The 20000-nt window shown below is 46.7% G+C and overlaps 1 protein-coding gene across 1 annotated transcript in view; it reads left to right on the top strand.

Moving 5' to 3' along the window:
• The window catches only part of cdk15 (cyclin-dependent kinase 15), a 37012-nt gene that overhangs the window by 8814 nt on the left and 8198 nt on the right, over positions 1 to 20000 (top strand). Inside the window, exons 2-11 of the mRNA XM_080835970.1 lie at positions 2233 to 2264; positions 9607 to 9744; positions 10364 to 10458; positions 11850 to 11929; positions 12110 to 12204; positions 12490 to 12552; positions 13856 to 13979; positions 14360 to 14480; positions 15898 to 15991; positions 16291 to 16354. Coding sequence (XP_080692096.1) covers positions 2233 to 2264; positions 9607 to 9744; positions 10364 to 10458; positions 11850 to 11929; positions 12110 to 12204; positions 12490 to 12552; positions 13856 to 13979; positions 14360 to 14480; positions 15898 to 15991; positions 16291 to 16354 — 906 coding nt within the window. The remainder of the gene's footprint in view (positions 1 to 2232; positions 2265 to 9606; positions 9745 to 10363; positions 10459 to 11849; positions 11930 to 12109; positions 12205 to 12489; positions 12553 to 13855; positions 13980 to 14359; positions 14481 to 15897; positions 15992 to 16290; positions 16355 to 20000) is intronic.

Genomic DNA, 20000 nt, shown 5'->3' with positions numbered 1-20000 from the left:
AAGAGAGAGGGGGCGGCGGGCAGTTCAGCTCTGGGTCTCCCAATAAACATTATAATAGTTACCCTATACTTTTTGTTTTTCTGAATTGTGTGAAATGGCTTATAAAAATAGGTAATACAGAACGATTATGTGGTCACCAAGGGCAAGGTTAATTGGTGGAAGGAGACCACTAACTGCATCAATTTATCCAACTGGTAATAGTGAGCAGAGTATAGATAGATAGATAGTCAGATAGATACTTTATTCATCCCGAGGGAAATGTAATACATCTTTAACAGAGTAGTCTATTACATTATCGATAAAGCTATTGAAGGATGCTCGAGTGGACAAGGTAAAAATGTGTTTTATTTTATCAAGTGTAGCTTAACCAATATTCCTATAACTGTAAGGCAACCAGCTAATGTTGAGCACCAACTGAGTTGTTTGCTAGCTAGCGTTAGGTAGCTGATTTGACCATAGGGTATGAACATGTTCATTCATCTGACACTAGGCTAAAGTGTTAGCGAAATCCCGCTAGCCACAACTAACATAATGTAACAGCATACAGAGTACTAGTATAATCTTAATAATTAGCAGGTCGATAGCTAGCTGGTTAGACCACAGATTTCCTTTTGACACCACTAGACTAGCAAGCGTTAGCGAAATCCCATTAGCCACTATTAGCAAACTCAACTAACTATAATGCATGTTGAGTGCTTGCACAACATAACTTGCAGATGGCTGGTTAGCTAACATAAATGTACATTATGTGTGCAATAATTATCTTAAGTGTGTTATTCAAATGTTCTATTGAAGGATTTGTGCAATTGATACATTTCATTTTTTCTTTCACTTATAATGTTATAATTGGGGGGGGGGGGGGGGGGGGGGCGGGGGCGCTCGGAGGGGATATCGCCCGGGGCGTAATTGCATGCAGAACCGCCACTGTGTGTGTGTGCAGGCACGTGCACAGATAGACCCCAACTGGTGCTCAAGCACCAGCCCTTGTGCCCTGGTTGAGAAAAAGTGCCCTTTTTTTCTGGAGACCAATTTTTTTTTCAATCATCAATATTTCTAGAATACAAATTAGTCTCTCGTCATCAATTTCCCCAAATGGGTTTTGATATCTGAGGGGGCATTTATTTGGAGTTCTTGTGAGAATTTCGCCCCGACATGCTCCGCGGCATAGACATAGAATAAGTATTCTTTGCCTATGATCTGCGGTGCTCACAAGCCCCCTCCGCGCCCCTCCCTCCTCATCCCCCATATCAGTGTTGAGCGGCAGGCCAACAGGTGCAGCCTACTTCTTCACTGACCTGCATCAGACAAACAGGTAATGACGGTGTTTGTGCAATCCCCCGACGTTGTATAAATTAACAACATTAGTGCTGCTGAAAACAATACGTCTGAAAACCGGACTGGTCCGACGTTTCCTAAAAAAATAACCAGACAACTAACTTGATTTCAAAGCATTGTCCAGCTGTTTACTGACGTTTTTTCAGGTTTAATGACATTATTTGTCTGAAAGTGCATATTTTGTGTTGTATAAATGCCGTTTAAACAATTTCGAAAGTATGTTGAATGTTAGTTTATAAATGTCACGAGAATTCATAGCTAGAAAATAGCAGGTAAACTATGCTAGCTCTCGGGGTCATGCTATCCAGTTGTCCCATATTGTTTAACGTGATATTTATGTATCTCTTCGTTTTGCCTGTTTTACAACGACAACCAGAATTTTTCCTCCCAAAAAAATTATGAAGGGCGGTCATTCCAAAAGCATTGGTTTTCTAAAAATGGGTGGCTGGAGTATTCCCCAAGTTCAGATTTGATGCACAAGCATGGTGAGGTGGACCAATTACAGAAAAAAGGCACCCCAGACATAATTTGATGTATCAGACGTTAAGGGAGTGGAAGCCAGAGAGCGAGAGAGATTTAATTTATTAATAATTTTGGTGATGGGCGCCCTTTTTTTTTTTTGAGCACCTGCCCCCCAAAATGTCTGTGCACGTGCCTGTGTGTGTGTAATAATGTGTGTGTGATAATAGGGCCACTGTGGGTGGAGTGCGTGTGTGTGTGTGTGTGTGTGTGTGTGTGTGGTACAGGGCCAGGTCAGGGACACTGTGAGAGGGTTATTTTCAGACATGAATCATAGATTCTTCAACCATTAACGTCACAACATGATCGATAGCCAATCCGACAGCGATCCATTTGGCTATCTGATTTATTTTTGTTTTGTTTTTTGTCACCCTGCAGGTCTGAAGCAAAGACACCTGGGATATGAGGAGGTAAGGCACCTGTGGCGCTTTTATTCTACGCCAGAATCACAGCTTGTTGCAAACCTAGACAGAGGGGACCGCTTCACAAGCTCAAAACCCAGTTGCTTTTCTAACAAGGAGTGGAGATGAGAAAAGTGCAAAAGAGAGATTGAGAGACTTGATCCAAGCTGTCCAGTCAGATGAGATGAGCTTCCCTGCTGTGCATAGAGCTCGAATGAGGCTGTTTTTAGCTCCCCCTGCTGGGAGAGATAGAGAGAGGGAGGGAGAGAGAGAGAGAGAGAGAGAGGGAGGGAGAGAGGGAGAGAGAGAGAGAGAGATTGAGTGAGAGAGTGAGGGAGGGAGAGAGAGTGAGTGAGTGAGAGAGGGAGGGAGAGAGTGAGAGAGAGAGCAAGAGAGAGTGAGTATGAGAGGGATGGAGAGAGAGAGATAGAAAGAGAGAGTGAGTGAGCGAGGGAGAGAGCAAGACAGCGAATAAGAGAGAAAGAGAGAGAGTGAGTGAGAGAGGGAGGGAGAGAGCGAGAGAGAGAGCAAGAGAGAAAGGGGGAGAGAGCGAGAGAGGAAGAGAGGAAGAGAATGCCAGATAAGTTGCTTCTCTTCTTTATGACTGACACACACATACTCAAACATGCACACACACACACACACACACACACACACACACACACACACACACACATATCCAGAAGAGCAAACTACTCCTCCTGCCTTTTTAGGCTTCATTACACATGTCCTGTAGGAAAGGGAAAGTGATGACAGAGAGAGAGAGAGAGAGAGCGCGAGAGAGAGAGATGATAGACAGGAGAAAGAAAAAGAGAAGAGAGGAAAGAAGAAATCTTGAGAAAAGACATTCTGTACCATTCCCATGGGGAGGGGCTATTTCTCCCTATCCCTCTTTCACTCTCCTCCACTCGCTCTCTCCCTCCCTCTCTCAGTCTTTCTCTCTCCCTCTCTCTCTCTCCTCTCCCTCCTCTTCACCTCTGCCCCTTCATCCCTCTCTTCCTCTCTCCATCTCTCCCAGACTTCTTTCCCCCTCTCATTTATTCGTATTCATTCGTCTTTCTTGTCTTTCCCTCACATTCCTCCATCCTGCAGTATTCGTCAACCTCACTGCCTCACACACACACACACACACACACACACACACACACACACACACACACACACACTCAAACTCCTAAAGCTTTCATCCTCTCAACCCCTCCTCTCCAATCCACTTCTCTTCCATTCTTTTTTCTTCTATTCACTCCTGTTTTCTCATCTCTTCTTTTAACCACCTCTCATCTGTCCTCCTCCTTTCCTCTTATCTTCCTCTCTTTCTGTCTTCGTTTCTTCTCCTGTCCTTTCCACTCCTTTTCCTCTTCCCTTTTCTATACTCCTCTTTTTTCTCTCTCTTTCCCCCTCCTCTCCTCTCCTCTCTCCACCTCTCCCCACCTCTGTCCATTCCAATGATAATGAGGCCCATTACGGTCTAAATCTCTTGTCATCCCCACTCACTCGCTCAGCATGTCCAGCACTGCACAGAGGAGGCAGCCCACACTCACATTTCTCTCTCTCTCTCTCTCTCTCTCTCTCTCTGTCTATCTCTCTCTGTCACTCTCTCTCTCCCTCTCCCTCCCTCAATCTCTCTCCCTCCCTCTCTCTGTCACTCTTTTCCTCTCCCTCTCTCTGTCTCTCTCTGACTCACTCTCTCCTTCTCCCCCCCTCTCTCTTTCTCCCTCCCTCTCTCTCTCTCTCTCTCTCTCTCTCTCTCTCTCTCTCTCACAGACACACACACATACATGCATACACAAAAACTCATACACTCACAAAACCCCAGATACATACAAATACTCATAAGCACAAACACATCCACACACATACACACTCTCACACACATCCACACATACACACATACACACATACACACACATATACACACTCTCACACACACCCACACCCACACACACCCTTACTAATCAACAGGCACCGGCAGGGACCTTACATTCCTGCTGACTCAATGTGGTGTATAGAGGTCACTAACCGCCTCTGCTGAGGAAGGAGGGCAGTCTCTTAGCACAGTATTACACACACTGACCCTCTCACTCACACACACATACACACACACACACACACACACACACACACACATACACACACACACACACACACACACACACACTGACCCGCTCACTCACAAACACACTCTCACACACACACAGACTGACCCGCTCACTCACACACACAAACACACACACAAACACACACTGACCTGCTCACTCACACACACACACACACAGACACATACACACTGACCCGCTCACTCACACACACACTTACACACACTCACACTCACACACACACACACATACACCCACACACACACCCAAACACTGACCCACTCACTTACTCACACACAGGCACACACACACACACACACTGACACTCTCACTCTCACACAACAACACTGACCCACTCACACACTCACACACACACACACACACACACACACAGGGCAGGGTTGATTAAATGATTAAATCATGAACTAAGTATGTAAGGAATGTATCTAATTGTGCAACATGAGTTCTTAATCCTCCTGTGTAGAGTCAGGAGAGACCGTTACAGTCTGGAGTTGCCCTCTCAGTCTCTCTCTCTCTCAGTCTCTCTCCTTCTCATTCTCTCTCCCTCTCATTCTATCCTTCTCTCTGTTTCTCTTTACTGAACTCTCTCTCTCTCTCCAGTCTCTCTCCTTCACATCCTATTCTCTCTCCCTCTCTCCCTCTTATTCTATCCTTCTCTCTGTTCTCTTTACTGAACTCTCTCTTTCTTTCTCTCTCTCTCTCCAGTCTCGCACCTTCACATCCTATTCTCTCACGCTCTCTCTCAATATTTGTATCTACTCTACTCTTTCCTTTATTCCCTCTCTCCCAACTCAACTCAATACACTTCTACGTACTGTCTATCTTGTATCTATGCTATTCAACAATCTGCAAATGTCTCTCTTTCTGTGTTATTATATCAAACATTAAGAGAGAGGGATGGAGAGAGAGGGATAGAGAGAGAGAGTGATGGAGAGAGGGATAGAGAGAGAGAGATAGAGAGAGGGATGGAGAGAGGGATAGAGAGAGAGAGATAGAGAGAGGGATGGAGAGAGAGGGATAGCGAGAGAGGGATAGAGAGAGAGGGATATAGAAAGAGGGATGGAGAGAGGGTAAAGAGAGAGGGATGGAGAGAGGGATAGAGATAGATGGATAGAGAGAGAGGGATGAGAGAGGGATAGAGAGAGAGGGTTGGAGAGAGGGATAGAGAGAGAGGGAAAGAGAGAGAGGGATAGAGAGAGGGATGGAGAGAGGGATAGAGAGAGAGGGATGGAGAGAGAGGGATAGAGAGAGAGGGATAGAGAGAGGGAAGGAGAGAGGGAAGGAGAGAGGGATAGAGAGAGAGAGATGGAAAGTGAGAGAGTCTCAAAGACAGAGGCACAGAATGAGAGGAATGGAGAGGGATGGAGAGAAAGAGGCACAGAATGAAAGGGATGGAGAGAGAGAGAGGGATGGAGAGAAAGAGTCACAGAATTTGAGGGATGGAGAGAGAGAGAGCGGCACAGAGTGAGCGGCACAAAGTGAGAGGCACAGAGCGCTAAGTGGGGAAACCAGTAGACCCCTGAGGCTGGAGCTGGAGTGAGGAGCTTGTCTGAGCGGCAGCAGCTGATTCTAATTACAAATCAGCTCCACGCCGCCAACCCAATGCCTCTTAGCAGACCAACACGCTGCTGAACACTAAACGCGTTAACCAGCAGATGACACCATCTGTGGTCGCCCGCTTTTCCCACGCTTGTGTGTCTTCAGTCATTTCCCCCTCATCCTCACATCCTAGTGATGTCCCCCCTTTCCATCTTTCCTCTCTCTCTCTCTCTCTCTCTCTCTTAAAGAGGTGGCATTGAATGGGCACACACACACACACAGAGAGAGAGAGAGAGAGAGAGAGAGAGAGAGAGAGGTGGTGGTGCCGGTGAATGGGCACACACACACACACACACACACACAGAAGGTGGTAGTAGCGTTGAGTGGGCGCGCACACACACAGAAGGTGGTGGCGTTGAATGGGCACACACACACACACACACACACACACACACACAAAGAGAAGGTGGTGGCGTTGAATGGGCATGCTTGTTCTCATTAGCTCCAGTAGCAGAAGCAGCCGGTCTGGCTGTCTGGCCTGTTTATGCTCTCTCTGTGCTCTCCAGTGATGGGCTGGTCATGGGACCAGAGCAGGCAGACTGCACTCATGCTAGTCATATGAGCATGCAGAGGGAGAGAGAGGGAGGTGAGAGAGAGAGAGAGAGGGAGCGAGGGAGGAGAAGATGGAGGAGTTGTTTTGGAGGTTACGGGCTGTGGGAGAGTTATGTGCACGGAGCTGCTGTTGCTGGTGTTGTTGCAAGGATGAAAGACAGGAGAGAGGGAGCAGGAGGAAGGAGGAGAGGTACGATTGGAAGAAACAGGAAGAGGAGGAGGAGGAAATGAGAGGAGAAATGAAGTTTGGGAGAGGAGCAGAGGAGGAGACGGAAATGGACGATATGCCGTACGTCAAGAGCAGAAGTGTGTCCTCTCTGCCGTGTTCAGAGGTACTGTGTGTGTGTGTGTGTGTGTGTGTGTGTGTGTTTGTGTGTGTGTGTGTGTGTGTGTGTGTGTGTGTGTGTGTGTGTGTGTGTGTGTGTGTGTGTGTGTGTGTGTGTGTGTGTGTGTGTGTGTGTGTGTGTGTGTGTGTGTGTGTGTGCGTGTGATGTTTAGGGCAGCCTTTGTTTTTAGTTGAAGCCACAGATGACATCACTGTTGTGTTTCGTCTTGCTTGTGACATCATCAGCCTTACAGACGTGATCTGTAAGCGCTTGACACCAAATTAGGAACGGTCAAACTCTTGAACTGAAATGAAACATAGACAACTGACAAATATTTTACGGTGGTTTGAATTGCCATTTTACCTGAATAGGATCAGAATGAGGCTCACAATGTTTCACAAAACACTATGGGAAAGTTGCACTAAGTCTTAACATGGTGTTTACGCCAACTTTCTCCTCAGCTGACGTCATTTGAAATGGGTTTTATTCCCCTACAATGACCATTGTGTCAGGGCACTTAATATAGCCAGACGCCTCGCCACTCAGAGTTAGCACACACACACACACACACACACACACACACACACACACACACACACACACACAAAAAAACACACACACACACACACACACACACACACACACAAAAACACACACACACACACACACACACAAAAGCACACACACACACACTCTAGGTGACTGACACCATTTCAACACGCCATGCAGAACACAGCACTGAGGCGGGAAGTGATCCCCCTATGACCAGTCTGGGAAGAAAGAGATAGAATGAGGAGAAGAGGGGGACACAGGGACTGGAAAGAGGAGAAGAGGGGGACACAGGGACTGGAAAGAGGAGAAGAGGGGGACACAGGGACTGGAAAGAGGAGAAGAGGGGGACACAGGGACTGGAAAGAGGAAAAGAGGGGGACACAGGGACTGGAAAGAGGGGAAGGGATGAAAGAGGTAGAATGAGGAGAAGAGGGGGACACAGGGACTGGGCTAGAGGAAGAAGGGAAGAAAGAGATATAATGAGGAAAATAGGGTGACAAAGAGGGGAAGAGATAGAATAAGGAGAAGAGGGGGAGTAAAGGGACTGGGCTGGGAAGAGGGGGCGAAGGGAAGAAAAAAAGAGAAGTTGGCTTGTGTGTAAGAATAGAAAACGAATCTCCTTTATTGAGGAATAAGCTGGAGCTGAGCGCCTGAGCGCCTGACAGTAGTCAGAATGGCTTTACGCAAGCACAGCGGCTTGGAGTCGCTTTGTCATATTAATCCTGCAGTAGCTTCTTATTTCAGTGTAATACTCTGTCACCGGTGCCACGGTTTTATCACACACATTAATCTTCTTGTGCTCATAATGAGAAAGCCATTAAAGGCCTTTATGGCGTATATATCACCACTCAGCCTAACTTTGTTATGATAATATTAGACATTAATCAGCCCTCGGCCCTCTTGAGGAGCGTCTGAGAGCCGCAGTGAAAGGCACCTTGGCAGGGGGTGGGGCTGGGTTTGGGGTTATTTTTAGAGCTGTGATGTCCTGCGCAGGCAGGATGTGACATCATCAACTCTGAGCCGTCAGGAGTGACTGGAGCTGCACGGCAGCGTCCCCTTGGAGACCGTGCTGTGTGTCTTGACGTCATTATTAAACACACACACTCACACACACACACACACATACACCCAAACACACACACACACACACGCTAACACACACACACACACACACATACACACACACACACACACACACACACACACACACACACATCATGTCCCTGTGGGATATTGTTTTATCTGTCTCAGCATCTCTGGTTTTGCTGTTGCTCTGGAAGTGTGCTGTAAGCTAAAATGCCAAACCTGACTATCACCTTCTCATCATTCTTCTCCTCTCTCCCTTCCTCTCTCTCTCCCTCTCTCTTCTGTCTCTTATGTCTCCTCTAGTCTCTCTATCTTTCCCCGGTGTCTGCACTTTTGGACTGTTTGTTTTTCAAATCAAACGTGTATTTAAATACCCCCTCTTAAATACATGTGCTCAAGTGGTTCAGCTTATCCATACAGAGGTTTTTTAGAGAGATTAAAATTACATTTGATTATATTAACTATTGTTTGGTTATTGATATTGTGGGGTTTGTTGGGAGGGTGGGTGGAGGGAGTTGAAGATCTGATTGGTTGTCTATGTTGGGTGGTGCTCTAATGAATGATGTGTGTTTAAGGGTGCAGTAATATAAAGGTTTAAAAACTGATGTTAAAGGAGTGTTTGAAACCTCCCTCTCCCTCTGCCTTTCTTTTTCTCTCTCTCTGCCTGTCTCCCTCTCTCTCTCTGCCTGTCTCCCTCTCTCTCTCTGCCTTTCTCTCTCTCCCTCTGCTTGTCTCTCTCTCCCTCTGCCTTTCTTTTTCTCTCTCTCTGCCTGTCTCCCTCTCTCTCTCTGCCTTTCTCTCTCTCCCTCTGCTTGTCTCTCTTTCCCTTTGCCTTTCTTTTTCTTTCTCTTTGCCTCTCTCTCTCTCTCTCTCTCTGCCTGTCTCTCTCTCTCTCTCCCTCTGCCATTCTTTCTCTCTCCCTCTGCCTGTCTCTCTCTCTCCCTCTGCCTGTCTCTCTCTCTCCCTCTGCCTCTCTCTCTCTCTCTCTCTCTCTCTCTCTCTGTCCATCTCTCTTTCTTTCTCCCTCTGCCTGTCTCTCACTATCTCTCGGCATGTCTCTCACTCTCTCTCCATCTCTCCATCTCTCCATCTCTCTCTCTTTCTCTCTCTCCCTCTCAGTTGGGCGAGGGCTCGTATGGAGAGACTCCCCAGGCTCACTGGTTCCACACCCTCCAGGTGCGCCGGCTCAGGGTGCACAGGGGCCGCAGCAACAGTGACCCGCTCGGGGGCAAGAGCTTCCAGCAGGAGTTCCAGTGGGTGAGAGAACACACACACACACACTTACACACACACACAAACTCGGCATAAGTGACCCCGCTCGGGGGCAAGAGCTTCCAGCAGGAGTTCCAGTGGGTGAGAGAACACACACACACACACTTACACACACACACAAACTCGGCATAAGTGACCCCGCTCGGGGGCAAGAGCCTCTAGCAGGAGTTCCAGTGGGTGAGAGAACACGCACACACACATACTATGTACACACACACACACACTTGGCATCAGTAACCCGCATGTGGCAATAGCTTCCAACAGGAATTGTGGGTGAGAGAGCACACATACACACATGTACCCTCACACACACACACTCAACCAACCATAACTGACGTGTGTGTGTTCGTCCTTTTAGAGCACTGGCCTGACGTGTGTGTGCATGTCCTTTTAGAACACTGGCCTGATATGTGTGTGTGTGTGTGTCCTTTTAGAACACTGGCTTGATGTGTGTGTGTCTGTGTGTGTGTGTGTCCTTTTAGAATACTGGCCTGATGTGTGTGTGTGTGTGTGTCCTTTTAGAACACTGGCCTGACGTGTGTGTGTGTGTGTGTCCTTTTAGAACACTAGCCTGACGTGTGTGTGTGTGTGTGTGTCCTTTTAGAACACTGGCCTGCAGTTTGGCACGGCCACTTCCTACCTGAACCTGGAGAAACTGGGGGAGGGAACCTACGCAACAGTGTACAAGGGAATAAGCAGGTGAGAATACACACACACACACAAACACACACACACACACACACACACACACACACACACACACACTCCCACACAAACACAAACACACACACACACACACACACACACACACACACACACACACACACACACACACACACACACACACACACACACACACACACACACACACACACACAAACACATCGTGTCCAGCAGTGTTTGAGGGAGTGTTGCAGGGTAAAGGACAACCGGTCATGATGTAGACGAGCTCTGCTGCTCTGTTCCCAGGCTGGTTTATGAGGCCCACTCAGCATGGCTGTGTGTGTGTGTGTGTGTGTGTGTGTCTGTGTTTGTGCACTCAGCATGGCTGTTATGAGTGTGTGTGTGTGTGTGTGTGTGTGCGTGCTCCCAGGCTGGTTGATGAGGCCCACTCAGCATGGCTGTTATGGGTACGACCATAAAGCACAACCTCCTTCAGCGCAATATGCCTTTTATAAGGTCACCCCTCATCCTGTGTGTGTGTGTGTGTGTGTGTGTGTGTGTGTGTTTGTGTGTGTGTGTGTGTGTGTGTGTGTGTGAGGATGAGAGAGAGAGCGAGAGAAAAACTTCAAAAGACCCTTTATTTAACCGTTCTGTTTCACTAAAAGACATGACATTGTTTAAATATGTTTATAGTCATTATTTTCTTAAACTCGTCCTCTTTAAAGGCACCCAGTGCAACTTTATGTAAACATTCAATGAAAAATAAACATTCAATTTCTAGTCTTTTTTACACGTAGTAAGTTTCAATAACTCCACATACCATTACATATCGACAAAATAACTGATAGAAAATCGTAAACAACAACAATCGCCGGTGGGGAGAAGCCCTTTTTCCATTGACTGGAAGCCTTTTATTGTAGGTTACAAAAAATAAAGAAAATGGCGGCGATTGTTGTTGTTATCGATTTTCTATCAGTTCTCACCACACAACGACGTCGAAAGTTGCACTGGGTGCCTTTAATGATCAATATTGTTAGAATCAGCTACTATTACACCGTAAAGCACAGTTCTCATCCTTTGCATGCGTTTGTGTGTGTGTGTGTGTGTGTGTGTGTGTGTGTGTGTGTGTGTGTGTGTGTGTGTGTGTGTGTGTGTGTGTGTGTGTGTGTGTGTGTGTGTGTGTGTGTGTGTGTGAGAGAGACAGCAAGGGAATAGTGTGTATGTCTTTGTGTCTCTGGCACGATTCTTCCTAATTCCGATTTTCCTGGTTCTAATAGTGCTTAACCATCTCTATCTCTCTCCCTCTTTATTTCTCTCTCTCTCTCTTTCTCTTTTTCTCTCTTTCTGTCTCTCTCTCTCTCTCTCTCTCTCTCTCTCTCTCTCTGTATATGTGTATGTGTGGTTATGTGTGTGTGTGTGTGTAACAGGATAAATGGGCACTTGGTGGCTCTGAAAGTGATCCGTATGAAGACAGAGGAGGGAGTCCCATTCACTGCCATCAGAGAGGGTAGGAAAGCACAGACTTGTGTGTGTGTGTGTCTGTGTGTGTGTATGTGTGTGCGTGTGTGTACATGTGTGTTTTTCATTATGTTTCTTCATGACGGATTCTTCATACAAATCTTGGAGTATATTCTTATATATATGTGTGTGTGTGTGTGTGTGTGTGTGTGTGTACCTCTCCCCCCAGCTTCTCTTCTGAAAGGATTAAAGCATGCCAATATAGTGTTACTCCATGACATCATCCACACGCGAGAGTCTCTCACCTTCGTCTTTGAGTATGTGGTGAGTATGCACCATCGTCATCCTCACCCTTTCAGTGCATGTAGTATACAGTGCATTAAACATTTGCAACATGTTTGACTATCTCCATTTTCAGGTTCTATCTTTGTGTTCTTTACGTTTTTTCTATCTTGTCCTCCTTCTTCTTTCTCTTTTCATCTCTCCATCTCTCTCCCTTTAACTCTTTTTCTCTCTCCCTCCCTTCCTCTTCCTCTCTGTCATTCTCTTCCTCCCTTCCTCTTCCTCTCTGTCATTCTCTTCCTCTCTCTCTCTCTCTCTCTCTCTCAGCAAACAGACTTGGCCCAGTACCTGACCCAGCACCCAGGAGGCCTGAACCCATATAACGCGAGGGTAAGACCTCACCTGACACACACGCACGCACGCACACTCACACTCACACTCACACTCACACTCACACTCACACTCACACTCACACTCACTCACACACACACACACACACACACACTAACACTCACACACACACACACACACACACACACTAACACACACACTCACACGCACTAACACACACACACACACACACACACACACACACACACAACATGAAAGACCTGACCTGACCCCGTATAGTGTGGGGACAAGGGGGCAGCTTTCCTTTCCTGGACGAGTCTCCTCAGCTGTTTCCATTATGCTCTCTCTCCTCTCAAGTCCACGTCTGTACGGCTTAATTGATAACCAACTGCACACGTTGCTGGTTAAACCTGAATAAGAACGTCTGTGTTTGAGAAGGCCAGGTGTGTTGGCTCTGAACGCCATGCGCAAGCTAGAAAAGTGAGCTTATGCACCGCGGCGGGATAACAAAGAGGCTTCAATAGCCTCTGTGATTTTATATTGTGGAGCCGTTAAACACAAAAAAGGAAAAACCTACTCCATGAACCAACTGAGACAAGGCATCATCTCTCCATCAGTGCCAACATGGCTGCTGTTGATCTGTTTTCCTTGACTTGTACTTCCAAAGACCCTAGTCCAACCCACCCCTGTGGTGCTGTTCTGAGTAGGTTCACACACACACACACACACCCTAGTCCAACCCACCCATGTGGTGCTGTTCTGAGTAGGTTCACACACACACACACACACACACACACACACACACACACACCCTAGTCCAACCCACCCCTGTGGTGCTGTTCTGAGTAGGTACACATGTTCTCTCTCCTGGCCTCTTCTACGCCTCTTGAGGATGTGGGATCCATGGGCTGGCAGGGCAGAAATGGTGCTAAGTATTTAAACAAGATGGTTGGAAGGAAACAGTGCTAATGAGGGTAACTCTCTCTTTGTCTTCTGTTCTCCTGTCCCTGTGTGTGTGTATGTATGTGTGTGTGTGTGTGTGTGTGTCTTCTGTTCTCCTGTCCCCCTCTTCTGTGTGTGTGTGTGTGTGTGTGTGTGTGTGTGTGTGTGTGTGTCTTCTGTTCTCCTGTCCCCCTCTTCTGTGTGTGTGTGTTTGTGTGTGTGTGTGTGTGTGTCATCTGATCTCATGTCCCCCTCTTCTGTGTGTGTGTGTGTGTGTGTGTGTGTGTGTGTGTGTGTCTGTGTGTCTTCTGTTCTCCTGTTCTCCTCTTCTTTGTGTGTGTGTGTGTGTGTGTCTTCTGTTCTCCTGCCCTCCTCTTCTTGTGCCCCCCCACATGGTCAGATCTTCATGTTCCAGTTACTGAGGGGTCTGTCTTACATCCACGGCCACAGAATACTCCACCGGGACCTGAAGCCTCAGAACCTCCTCATCAGCTACCTGGGAGAACTCAAACTAGCAGACTTTGGTGGGTCTCTTTCTCACACACACACACACACACACACACACACACACACACACACACACACACACACACACACACACACACACACACACACACACACACACACACACACACACACACACACACACACACACACACACACACACACACACACACACACACACACACACATAAATAAAATACACTAACACACATACACATACACATACACACACACACACCCACAGACCCACACAGACACACACACACACACACACACACACACACACACACACACACACACACATACATACTAACACATACACACACACACACACTCTGTGGCACTTAAAAGAGACAAATTGGGAGTCCACCCTGAGCCCCAGTGTTCTGACCTCCTGTAGGTTTGGCTCGCTCCAAGTCCATTCCCTCTCAGACCTACTCTGCAGAGGTCGTGACCTTGTGGTATCGACCCCCCGACGTCCTGCTGGGCTCCACCGACTACTCAACAGCACTGGACATTTGGTGAGCAGACACACACACACACACACACACACACACACACACACACACACACACACACACACAGACACACAAACCTACTCTCTCTCTCAGACTCACAGACGTACACACACAAATATACACACACAGTCATTAATCTGTCATTCAAAGCAGCGTTAAAATATGCCTGAAAGCATAGAGCTGGAATGACCCAATTTCCAACTGTCAATCATCTCCACGTTCCTTTTTCCATGGCAACGGTGTCCAAGGGAAACAGTGAGGCCATGGCAGGGAGAGGTGAGGCCTGGGTGAGGCCAAATCTTGTGATTCATTCGGTCCACTAAAGGGTCCAGAACAAGAGCATGGGCCCCCTCTCACACACACACACACACACACACACACACACACACACTCTCCGTGTGCGTTCCTCTCACTCTCCTTTGCGTGACCGCGCGGGCTCAACCTCGTTTGGCCTCGGAAACGTGATTAGCTTCGGCGCCAGATTGGAAACAACTGTTTGGATCGTTTAGAAAGGAAAACGCAATTTTTTTCTTCTCCCGAAATCGCTGGGAGAATTCCGTAAACATGCTAATAAACAAACGCAGCGGCGCATACGCTTGGGATCGTCTCTCGGAATAACGACGGCTGGAAAGCCTTGCGTCGGACCCTTCCAGACGTCGGAGGGAGGATTATGGAGAAGCCCGGTTAATGAGCACAAATCCACAGACATAATCACAAACAGCACATTGTCCTTCCTCCAAAGCAATAATCTCATATTTTGACCCTTTCCTCTATTGCTTCAGAAGGCCGTTGCCATGCGTACGTTTGGACACAACAGTATAATACACATCTAACTGGACCAACTGCTTTGTTTAAAAAGCCCCTCTTCTGTCTCTCTGGCCTCTGCGACCGCAACTCTGCACAACCTCTATGACCTTAAAGAAACGTTACATGAGTGGTGCATGATAAAGAACTGAGAGGTCCATGTCCATGTCAAGTCTGTGATATCAGTTAGCAGGGATGTACATATCGAAAGTAATTCCCCTGGTAAGTCTCCACCTTCCCCCCCTGTCCTCACGTCCCATTGGTTAACTGTGCAACCTAGATTCAATTCAATTCAATTCAATTCAATTCAATTCAATTCAATTCAATTCAATTCAATTCAATGCAATGCAATGCAATGCAATGCAATGCAATGCAATGCAATGCAATGCAATGCAATTTTATTTATATAGCGCCAAAACAATAACATTGTCTCAAGGCACTTTACAGAGCCAAGGGCCTGAACCCCCCGATGATAGTAGACTGTTGAGAGGGTCCATGTCGTGATTGAACCCTCTGATGATAGTAGAGTGTTGAGAGGGTCCGTGTCGTGATTCAGAGTCTGCGTGGTCTGCATGGTCTTCATTCCCTTCATTCTCTCCTCGACTGTCCTCTCTAGGGGGGCTGGGTGCATTTTCATTGAGATGCTGCAGGGGGCGCCAGCGTTTCCTGGAGTGGCCGACGTGTTTGAACAGCTCCAGAAGATCTGGGCTGTGAGTTTGTTTTACCTCTCAGTTTTTCCACTTCTTTGTATATATGAAAAGGGGTTGGACTGTGGCTATAACCTGAGTATGCCTGTGTCTTCATATTTTTTTGAGTACTATTTAGTTACTATTTAAGTAAAATGTATATTGGATGCCACTGAATTAGAAGGTGACATGTGTCTGTTCAGGTGTATGACCTGTCCTGTGTGTGTGTGTGTGTGTGTTTGTGTGTGCGTGTGTGTGTGTGTGTGTGTGTGTGTGTGTGTGTGTGTGTGTGTGTGTGTGTGTGTGTGTGTGTGTGTGTGTAGGTCCTTGGTGTGCCCACAGAGGAGACTTGGCCAGGGGTGAGCGAACTGCCCAACTATAAACCAGGTGTGTTTTTCTCTCTCTTTCGATCAATCCATCTTTACTTCTTTCCCTTTCTTGCTCTCCTTTTCTCTCCCTCCAATCTCTCTTTCATTCTCTCAGTCTGTTTTTGCTTTTCTCCATCTTTCACTCCAGCTCCCTCTCACCCCCATTAATTTCTCACTGCTCATTTTTCTGAAGAAGTCCTCTGATCATACCTCTTCCCTTACGACATGCTCCCACACACACAGACACACAGACACATACACACACACACACACACACACACACACACACACACACACACACACACACACAACTTGTCTCTTTAACCCTTGTAAACAACTCTTTTTAGGCCTAGACAGCCTAGTCACAGAATCCTCATCTACCTAATTGAGCTGATTAGTGACCCACTTTGCCTGGAGGCCTAATGAACTAGATTAACCTGAACTGAGACTCCTGTCCGGTGCATTAACGTGACACCACCTCCTTCTCTGGAACCTCGACACACAGCAGCAAGCTAGGGAGCAGTGAAGAGAAGGGAGACCTACAGAGAACTGCATCATAAAGCTAAAAGTAGCGACTAATTTACCGATTTAGGAGAAACTCCTTAAAATAATGGCCTTGTTAGTCCCAACTTTGGGACTCCTAATTGTTTTGACTAAGAGTAATTCACAAAGCCCCTTGGCCGCTAAAAGTAGCACGTAAGTCTGGGAGAACTAATAAGTAGTCAAGAGGACTCCTGACTCACTAAGACCAACTCCAAAACAAACGCAAAATGGCAGTTTCACTTATTCCATATTACAAAGTTTTGTAGAATTACTGTAAAAGATACTGTTTCAATCACATATATAATTAGAAATAATATAAATAAGACATAATAACACACACACACACACACACACACACACACACACACACACACACACACACACACAGGCCAGTCTGGAATGCCAAGCTACGGCTTGCCCATTTCTTAGGCCAAGCTTGATTTTACTGTTGATTGTAACCAAGCATTTGTGAATTTGTCTTAAGAGGAATCGAATTTGTTTCTTGTGTGTGTGTGTGTGTGTGTGTGTGTTTGTGTGTGTATGTGTGTGTGTGTGTGTGTGTGTTTCTGATGTGTGTGTGTGTGTGTGTTTCTGATGTGTGTGTGTGTGTGTTCGTGCATATGCATGCTTTTGTATCTGTTTATGAGAAAGCATGAGACACTCACAGAGAAAGAAAATGAGAGAAAGTGTCTGGCAGGCTGCCTGTCTTGCAACATAAAACCCACATGTTGTTTATCTTGGAGCTTTGGATCCGAGCAGCCATTTCTGACAAATACCCCAATGGCTTAATTTCGCACAATACCACAAGATACTCGAGGAACCACCCTGGGCCGAAAAAGATTATTAAAAACAACCGAAAGAATCCCGTTCCATATGTAATTAATAGCGTTAATTAGCACTGGGATTCAGCTGGAGTGCATTTGTCTTGGCCTGGGCCTGCATTCCCGGCTTAGCCCCTGGCAGGCTATCAGACAATGCTAGCGGCGCTAGCAGCATTAGCATGTTGCTCTGGAGTCCTGGCTGCAGTTTGGCTATAACCACATCAAGCTACCCCACCAAGTGTGTGTGTGTGTGTGTGTGTGTGTGTGTGTGTGTGAGTGTGTGTGTGTGTGTGTGTGTGGGTGTGTGTGTGTGTGTGTGTGTGTGTGGGTGGGTGTGTTTCTAATGTGTGTGTGTGTGTGTTTCTGACGGCAGTTTGGCTATAACCACATAAAGCTACCCCACCAAGCGGCACTGTTTTATGGGAGAGACGTAAGAGGCGTCTGCTTCATGGTTTGGACAGAGAGTAAGGCTTCTGACTCACCTGTGTGTCTATTAATTTTACCTCCCTGTGGTGTGGTATTTGTGTGTGTGTGTGTGTGTGTGTGTGAGTGTGGTGTGTGAGTGCCTGTGTTTCCTTTTATCACCATCCATTTTTCAGATGTAGGGATGAGTCAGCCTGTGTTCCAGTAACACTGAGATAAGTTATGATGCGAAAAGACACAAGTACACACACGCGTGCACACACACACACACACACACACACACACACACGTTTACGTACACACACTGAAACAGGCACACAAGCTTGGGTTTTCTCAAACATTCAAATCGATGCTCCACACATGGGTTTGGTAATGGACGAGCACACACACACACACACACACACACACACACACACACACACACACACACACACACACACACACACACACTCACATGCATGCATACACACTATTACAGATTATCAGCTGGAAAGGAATTTTTCAAGAAAATATTAAATATATACTTTTAGGGGTGAAATGGAGACTTGCAGATCTCTGATACAATGTCTGGATTTTCTGTTGCTCTGTGTGTAGCTTGATGTGTGTGTATATGAGTGTGTGTGTGTGAGTGTGTGTGTATGTATTTGTATATGTGGGGAAAGGTGACAAGGTCTTGTATGGGTGTAAGGTAATGGGTATGTGTAACATGGAAGGGCAATGGAGTCTTGCATGTGTTTAATGTAATGGGTATGTGTGAGATGTGTGTTTGTGTGTGTGTGTGTGTGTTTATTATAAGGAAAGGCAAGGCTGTCTTGTATGAGTGTAAGGCCATGGTATGTGTGAGACAGGTGTGTGTGTGTTTGCGTGTGTGTTTGTGTGTGTGTGTGTGGGTGGGCGCAGACATATGGAACGGGGTTAGACTTCACACCTCTCAGAGAGACAGACATTCACACAAATGCAAACACATATGTACACACATACACAAACTCAAACACACATACACACCCACATACACACACTCTTACTCACACACGCTGACCTCCCCGAAGACAGACAGGAAATACGCCAGGGGAAAATTTCTCCCTACCTTTCTCCTTAACTTATTCACATGCACACGTCCACACACACACACACACACACAGGGCATTTTTGTGCGGCTTAGTGGTTTACATGCAGCGTCATCAGCATCGCCAGGTGTGTGTGTGTGTGTGTGTGTGTTTGTGTGTTAGCCTGTGTGTGTGTGTGTGTGTGTGTGTGTGTGTGTGTGTGTGTGTGTGTGTGTGTGTGTGTGTGTGTGTGTGTTAGCCTGTGTGTGAAGTGTGTGTTCATCCCTGTAATGGATCTTAAACCTTGAGTGTGAAGTGATCAAACTGTGGCATGTTTGGAACCATGAGTCAACATTTTGTATGTGTGTAAGACAGACAGACAGAGAGAGAGAGAGAGAGAGAGAGAGAGACAGAGAGAGAGAGCGAGACAGACAGACAGACAGACAGACAGACAGACAGACAGACAGACACAGTCAGACAGACAGACAGACAGACACAGCGTGTGTGTGTGTGTGTGTGTGTGTGTGTGTGTGTGTGTGTGTGTGTGTGTGTGTGTGTGTGTGTGTGTGTGTTCATCACTGTAATGGATCTTAAACCTTGAGTGTGGAACCATGAGTCATCATTTTGTATGTGTGTAAGACAGACAGACAGACAGAGAAAGAGCAAGAGAGAGAGAGGGAAAGAGAGACAGACAGACAGACAAAGAGAGAGAGAGAGAGAGGGAGACAGACAGACAGACAGACAGACAGACAGACAGACAGACAGACAGACAGACAGACAGACAGAAAGAGACAGACAGACAGACAGACAGACAGACAGACAGACAGACAGA

The sequence above is a fragment of the Sprattus sprattus genome, assembly GCF_963457725.1.
Source record: "Sprattus sprattus genome assembly, chromosome: 3".
Lineage (NCBI taxonomy): Eukaryota > Metazoa > Chordata > Actinopteri > Clupeiformes > Clupeidae > Sprattus > Sprattus sprattus.
This window is presented reverse-complemented; position numbering and strand designations above follow the sequence as displayed.